The sequence below is a fragment of the Tuber melanosporum genome (assembly GCF_000151645.1).
Source record: "Tuber melanosporum whole genome shotgun sequence assembly, scaffold_54, strain Mel28".
Taxonomy (NCBI): Eukaryota; Fungi; Ascomycota; class Pezizomycetes; order Pezizales; family Tuberaceae; genus Tuber; species Tuber melanosporum.
In genome coordinates, this window is record NW_003299100.1 from 97,661 (window position 1) to 105,640 (window position 7,980).

Genomic DNA, 7,980 nt, shown 5'->3' on the forward strand with positions numbered 1-7,980 from the left:
GAGCCGTTTCAGGACCATTAACCGTAGGCAAGGGACAAAAAGCCCTCCTCGCGCAACAGCAAGACTCGTAAGGACCTGGAATCCCTCGTTACGTCTCTGAGAGAGCAACGTCGAGAAATGATGGAAGACATAGAACTGTTCCTCCCCCCCCCCCCAACTCTGCTGCCTCTTTTTCCCGCCTTGCCCTGCTCAAGATTATTATACCATCACCTCTTCATCCACTCCCAAATCTAACCACACCTATGAATGCCACCATTATAGGTACAAGCTCGACGTCGCCGGTTTCAAGAAGGACATTGCTCGCCGAGATGCCCTTTTAGCGGAGCAGGCACATGCGCTAAAGTCGCACCCGGAGGAGATTGAAGCACTACGTGCTTCGCACTCGCGGCTGCTGGCAGAGATCAGCCGCTGCAGGACGGAGGCTAATGGTATTGTTGCTGAGAGGGATAAGGAGATACAGAGGCTGGAGAAGGTGGTTGGGGGACTAAAGCATAGTATTTCCACCAACACAAGGATTGAGGAGGCCGTCGGCGATGAGGTGTTCCGGGAGATGTGGAGCCGGATAGGGTGGGAGGTTATGAATTGGTGTTTGGCGAATGGGGCGGCGAAGGGGGGGGTAATTAGTTTGTCATCCCTTTGATCATATTTATTGGAGAAGAAGGGTGAGGGTGAGGGTGAAGGCTGACAAGGGCAGATGTCGAAAGTTTGAAGGATGACGTCAGAAAAGAACTACAAACCGGTATTCCAGAGTACGAAAAGTTAATACTCGGCGGACATAGAGTGCATGTTGTGCAGGCATTTCTGGCCAGGTTACTAATCCGGGAGATATTCTCGGATTGGTGTTTTGGCATAACTAAGGAACAAAACTCTGTACTTTCCGCCCTAGAAAAGGAATTCACCAGAAGCTGTACCCCACCCCTCTCTTCCCCCTCCTCTCATTCACCGATACTAACCATGGCCAGCCCCCCAGCCAGCAATAAACACCTGGCGCTCTAGCACTTCAATCCTCCTCCGCACCTCCCTCCTAACACCACCCACAGCAACCCTCACTAACAAAATAATATCCGTAACCTCCACCATATTCTCTGCCATAACCCCCTTCTTCCCCACCCCCCCACCCCAAACTTCAAAGACCCTTCCGGGGATAGTAGAACAAACGATCCGCCTATCACTACACATGCAGACTCAGCGAGCGCAGTTCCGTATCTTCCCCCCTTTATCATTTTCATCTTCCACCGCTGGCGCACAAGACCAGGGCGGTGAGGATGAGCGGGGCGTGGAGGGAGAGATGATTTGGAACAACGAGGACATGGAGGAGCTCAGCGGTGAGGACGAGTCGGAGTTGGAAGGCGCGAAGGTACTCGTCGTGGCGTGGCCGGGAATGGAGAAATGGGGGGATGAGATGGGCGAGTGCTGCCATATCAGGAATTGTGTGGTGAGGGCTCGGGTTGTTTGCGATGTGGATTAGTATCATACGGTATGGTACGGTACGTAGGTGGCAGGTACTCGTTTGTAATGCTGTCATGATATATCACTCGTGTTTCGAAAAAAAAGGTGTGGAAAGTGTTGCTGTTTTTTTCTTTCTTTCCCTTTTCCCTGATTCGATTTTGGTTCAATTGAGGGTGATGAGAGCGGTGGTGTTGGAGTGTGCTCTTTCTTTTATTTTATTTTTCTTTTTAAACTTGGGAGTGCTGAATTACGGTACTCTATCATAGAGATTGGAATAAATATGTCACGTTGGGGTCGGCATAGACTGGGGGTTTTGAGCACTACAATATCATACCCGGAAGGGCAGTTGCGTGAGGCGATACGACACCGTTAGGATATCGATGACAGATCATATTGCAGAATTCGCTGTTGATGCTGGTGTTCGTCCACTGATGTTGGTGTTCGTCCACTAGACCTTCACAACTGTGGAGGGGTATTCTGCATAGCGCGGCACTCTAGCACGAACGGCGCTTTCGCATTGTACGTTGTGCTTATCATAGTGAAGAAGCCATTCTATTTTACAAGTTTCAGGGTAGGTTGCATACAATACAATACAGTACAGTGAAGGATACATGCCACCGCGGTCGACTTCCCTATCCTGACTCGAGCGGCTGTCTCGTCGGATCGTATCATAGTTACCATCATCGAGCCCGCCCTCCACCAAAGAATAGACTTTTGTCAAAAAGGCGCTAAGTTATATATCATACCACCATACCAATAAACTAGAAAGAGGAAGTGACATATAAAAAAAGAAAAAAAAACAATCATACCAAAAGCATATACAAGAATGGGCGAATAAGCCAAAGAGGGGGGAATAGCAGATCGCAAAATCCTATTCTTGCCAAATTCAAATCTGGGATCCACCACACTTGGGCGCCTGTATGCCGAGCGTTCCAGACCCAGACTCCAGAACCCCACTGTAACCACAGCCACCAATCTTCTTCACTCACCCGACCAATCAGTTTATCAAGCGAAATGCCCCCCACCATACCTAAAAATACTCATACTCATCCCAAGTCTCGGGCTCACCGTTCCACTCCTCGCCCTCACCCCACTCAATATCCTCATCCCGGCCAACCCCCTCGTCGCCAAAGGCTTCACCCTCATCCACCTGGTCGTAGAAATCCTTCAAGTGACTCTCAATGACAGAAGCAGGAACATTGCCCGGCAGAGTCTGTATATCGATATGATACTCGCTCTGAATCCTATCCATCTCCCTGAATTCTCCCCTCATCCCTTCAATCTCCATGAGCCCCCACTCCCACTTGCGCAGTTCTTCCTGAGTGAAGCCATCCACGACGGGCACGGTGGACTGGCCCTTCTGGCGGAGTTCCTCCTCAACGCGCTCGAGGATGACAGGCTGCGTTTCGGCCCAAACCGAGGAGATTGGGGTACGGTAGTACTTCTCGCACCCCTTGCTCTTCTTGCGCTTGATCTTGCACTTGAGGGCGTAGCGTACTTCCTTGTCCAATTGAGTGACTGTTTGGATGCCCGCCCCTTTCAGTTCGCGCTCGACGATGTCGCAGAGACGGTGCTTGCCCGTCTTGATTTTACCGCCGATTTTGGCCTTGTGGATGCTCAAGCTGCACATTGCCACGTAGCGCTCCAACCAGTCCGGTAGGCGTTTCTTGAATTGATTCGGGCAGTTCGTGTGCGTGTAGGTGCGCTGTGCCCCCGAGTACATGAGCCCAGTATCGTGCCAGATTTTGCCGGTGTCCTCACCCAGGTCGCCGCAGTAGCAGGGGAGCGCCTTGACGGGGGCGTACGGGTCGACGTCATTTCCTATCCAGTAGTCTTTTGTCTGGGTGTTCCAGTTTTTTGGAGCGAGGCATACAGGTATCGTGAAGACACCTGCCGCGGAGGTGTTGATGGCGGTATCTGCGTTCGGACCGGAGTTGACAAAGCTCGCGTTGTCGTCGCCGAGCTGGGAGCTTCCCTTATTATTGATCTTGGAGAGGAAGGAAGAAACTATGATGTCTTGCACGTCGATATTCCAGGGGGTCTGCGCTATCCGGTCGAGGCCGAAGGGTTCCTCGTTGTGGTGCCCCATGATCAGCGGGCGGTCGTTCCAGCGGTAGATGTAGCAGACCGCCCCCCCGATGCAGGCTTTTAGATTTTGAGGGCCCGAGTTGTCCAGTTCGCAATCCTGAACTTGGATTCCCGGGGAGTTCTTGCTTTCGAAGTGGAGCAGGTCCTGGGTGCATGACACGTAGATCTTCTGGGACCTGAGGGCTGCGTTTATGGCTCTAGAGATGACAGCCTTGGTTATCACCCTATTGGCTTGTTAGTGGACTGAAAGGCACATAAGAGGGAGGGAGTGCGTGAACTCGCTTTTCAACTTCGGCGCTGGTCCACATTGACATCGATCCGTCGCTTACAGGAAGTAAACTCCCCGCAGCCATCAAGTCGGCAATATCACTATCACCTATTAAAATCAGCATCATTACCGAGTGATACCAAATGACTAGATATACCATCTGACCCAGGATCCGGTGCATCAAAGACCCTATTAGCCGTCTCCTTTAACCCCTTGCGGGCGAGCCCTGATGACTCCTGAATCACGTACTGCAAGTTCATTTCATTATGTTCCTTGCTGGGGTCATTCGCCTCCCATGACGAAAACATCATTTTGACCGCGGCATCGACGGCAGCGGTTTGTAAGGACGGGTAGAAGCTGCGCAGCATCTGCTCCGCCCTCGTGGCTTTCTCCTGCCAGCTCAATCTCCTCCTTCTCTCCTTTTCGGGGGTAAAGTCTGTGTTGAGAACGGGGTGGAGGAGAGCCGTTATGTCCATCTTAAAGTCATTGAACGCGGTGCCACGGTCTCTGTAGTAGGGGACTTTGTGGACTGGGCCTAGGGATTTGATCCTAGGCTCGGAATTCTGCTCTTCTTGATCTCCGTCCTTCTGCACTTGTTTCCCCTTTTCCCCTTTCCCCCGCTTTTTCCCCTCTTCTCTCTTCTTAGCATCCTTCTGATGCAAGTATTCTTCGTAGCTTTGCCTGCGTATGGGGATACCTGGTGTTGCCGGCACGATCGGGTTGCCTTCATCATCGAATTCGCTGATCAAGCGATTGGGATTCTCCTCAATTATGCCCTGAATACCGTTAATAATTAGCTCTGATTGCCTACCATCAAGACCAGTTTCACGGACGGAGCTGACCATGTAGGGCCGGGGTTGATAGCCAATCCGCCTCATAGTATTCTTAACCTTATTCCATGAGCTGGAACACATGCTTTTGAAAGAGCCCCACGCAACCCTGACTGTGTCCCCCCAAGTAGTGGCGGTTCGTGCCCCGGGAGGCGAGTGTTTGGCGACCTCGAAGATTGCTGCCGCTTTATCTGCAGATTTCATATTAGCAAGATATTTAGAGGGAGGTTCTGCTCCGCTGGAACGGAAAAGAAAGGTTGAAGACTTACTCATGACCTTCTGTCCAGGACCAAATGTCCGGGAGTGCTCACCACTCCCAGGGTTCTGAAACTGAGCCTGCAACTCTTCGAGCTTGAAACGATAAAAATCGGGAACACCAATCCTGAGCGGTTCAACACCCATCATTTCATCGAATAGCTGATTCTTCTTCTTCCTTTCCCACTTTCTGTATTCTTTCATATCCTCCGAATGACGGTGCAGTCGGGAAAGCCTGCCATTCTTGCCGTTTTTTTGTTCGGCCTCCTGCTCGGGGTTGTCGGCTCGGTGCTCTGGATTCACCCTGTCGTGCGATGTCTCGGCAAGATGCTGTACAACCTGCCAAAGGTGGGGACCCGTAACCGGCTTGGAGTTGTCAATATAGTATAAAACGTCCTCCTGACGGATCCCCTCGTGCACGAAGATTTCTCCCAGGTCTTCGTCCTTGAAAATCTCAGAAACCGTCTTAGCGTTGGCGGCAGAGTACAGTGTGGAGCCGCTCCTATCACCGTAGTATCTAGTGACATCGAAGGGAGCGTAAGTGCCAGATTCATACTCCTCCAGATCAATGTGTGCCTTTTTCTTCAGAGCTTCTAACTTGTCCGACACAAGTTCATTGAGTTTGGACCATGGGATCATTGGGAGGATTGAGTTCATAGCTGTTTGCGCTGCCCATAATGTGCCTTCCATCAACACTTTGTAGGTTCGGGCTCGCAATGCTTCGTCGGCGTCTGGCCCGGTGAAGAAGAAAGTCGTTGCCATTTTTCCTGACAGAAGACCGGCGGTGGATTGTGCCGAAACCAAAGCGTCCTACATTTAGCCAATAGATGTCAGTTTCAACCTCACTCAGTCACCAAACACCAATCAATCAACGGGAGGGGTGGGACACACATGAACGACGGTCAATGCAGAGACATAGTGTGAAGCGGAAGCCAGCACAAAGTAAACCTGCCTCGCCAGCCTCAAGTCCTCAACATGCGTCACGACAGTCAAGCATTCCACATTGCACAGATGCTGGAATCCGATGGCACACTTGAAATTTGTGTTACCGAGGAAATCATATGCGATAGTGGAAATGACACCGTGCTTCTGCATGTAATTGCGGTTCTGATTATCCATAGTATACTCCCGGAGCCACTCATCGGCCCCGCTGCGGAGGTAGTTCTCCTGGGTGAGGGCGAAGGGACGGGATTTGCAGATTTCGACATTTTCGATGGCGAAGCCAGAGATGTTGTGATAGACGGGGTCTAGCTCTTCCCTTCTGTAAAGCAAGGGACCGTTTTCTGGCGGAGCAAAGTTCTGACCGGAAGATGTATCGGCTGGCGTGATGGTGATCGTGGAGGTGGTCTCACCCGATGGATCACAGATTTCGTTGGTGTTGTTAAAGGGGAGGTTGTCGGTTGTTTCGGCCAAGGCGGACAGCAAGCCCTTATTGTCTTGAATGGATGGTAGGAGTATGTTTACCAAGAGGTATGCTCGGCATAGCACCCATGGCCCAATGCTGTGTCGAGCCATGTTTTTTTTCTCCCGGTCTTTTAATTCCTGCTTTCCGTATGAGAGGGAGAGGGTCAGCTGGGGTAAATGGTAGCACAGTTTTTATGGGGATATATACCTGCGTTGTAGTTCTATATATATCGGTTGCGATCCCAAATGCTGCTGGAGCGAGAAGAATGAGGAGTGGGAATCGAGGAGCGAGATGGTTGTTCTTTATAGTATCTGGAAGCCACCTTACTCCCGCTAAAAAGCCTTCGACGAAGAAGCCACAATTAGATAGTGAAGCAATGCGGAAACAGAGGAAGGGGATTGTCGACTAAGAGATGTTTAGCGAGAGAAGAGAAAGCAGCCCAATCTGCTTCTCAGCCATCAAATATAGGACACATACTACAAATTACAAGTCGCCAGAGTGGCCGGTGGCCGAATTCGTGCGGTAACCTACTTGTTTAGGTTCTGCCCTTCCGAATCCATTGCTAGTTGAACTCGCTATCGAGGAGGAGTTGTCCTAGTGCGAACCTCAACAGACATGATGGTATCATAATAATAATATTATGAAATGATGACGAGTGACAACCTGTGAGTTATTCTCGGTAACCCTCTCAAAGGGGACTTTTAGGTTATGGCTTTTTTTCTTTTTTTCTTTCTTCTTTCTCTAAATAGACACTGAAAACCCGTTAAGCCCTTGGCGTAGCTGACGAACTCAGAACTGTATGATACCAATGAGGAATTCTACAACGTCGCTATATAAGCCGCTAAGATAGTGTAGGACAAGCGACCACGTCTGATGCGAAAATATCATGGTCTTGTTTCTCGGTGCGTGTGGAGTGATCACTATGGCCTTAATGAAAGCCGAATCTTGAGGCAAATGTGTAAAGTTTCACAGGTTCAGTATACTCCCATTGACGAAGTACGATTTTCCGTTGTGGTGGCCGGTAGGTGGCCTTTGAGTATAACAACTGTTTACGTGGCCCTATCGTTAGTGGAAGAGGTAACGAGTGAGAGTTTATGATCACCTCAAAGTCTTCTAGCACGCTTTGGGGAATTAATTTGACTCGCTTTTGACCTGGAGACATATGTGACCTGCCGGGCACGATACCCCAAGTGGCTGATCGCCATTAGTTTGTCCCTAAATTTTAGTTGGGTATAAAATGGACCGGTTCACGAAAAAGGCACACCTCTGTTCCTTCTGCGAGCTTTTATTCGTTCTAATAATTTTTAGGCTAGCACCACTCTCCAGCTCGCATATCTCTAGCATGCGAACTGTGGATATCTCGTTTCCATCCATGTGTAGAGTTGGTCTTCTGCAAGTCGCTTGATTCCTCTGGGATCTTATTGTATGTGCAATCCCGCTCGCCTAGATTATGCCTTTCGTAGAGGTTCCTCCGCTCTGCCTATATCCAGCCGCCTCGCGAAGGAGTTACTTAGCCATATGTAACCAACATTTCAATGAAAGCATTTTCCATTAGTTTCCCACTCTTTTTAGGTCCCACTAACCCCTATCCCATGCCACAGGGCCATGCCCATAGGTAAATGTCCCCAAGTGAGCAATTCCTAAATCCGTAGTATCTAGGAGCTGACGTGTTTCTCTCGGGCGCT

At 50.1% G+C, this 7,980-nt stretch overlaps 1 protein-coding gene; it reads left to right on the forward strand.

Annotated features, from left to right (window-relative positions):
* The first annotated feature begins 25 nt into the window (after positions 1–25).
* On the forward strand, positions 26–1,750 carry GSTUM_00009215001 (uncharacterized protein). XM_002840560.2 has 4 exons: positions 26–137; positions 262–623; positions 695–907; positions 963–1,750. Exons 1-4 carry the CDS (start codon positions 121–123, stop codon positions 1,466–1,468), a joined length of 1,098 nt encoding a protein of 365 aa, XP_002840606.1. The 5' UTR covers positions 26–120; the 3' UTR covers positions 1,469–1,750.
* The last annotated feature ends 6,230 nt before the right edge of the window (positions 1,751–7,980 follow it).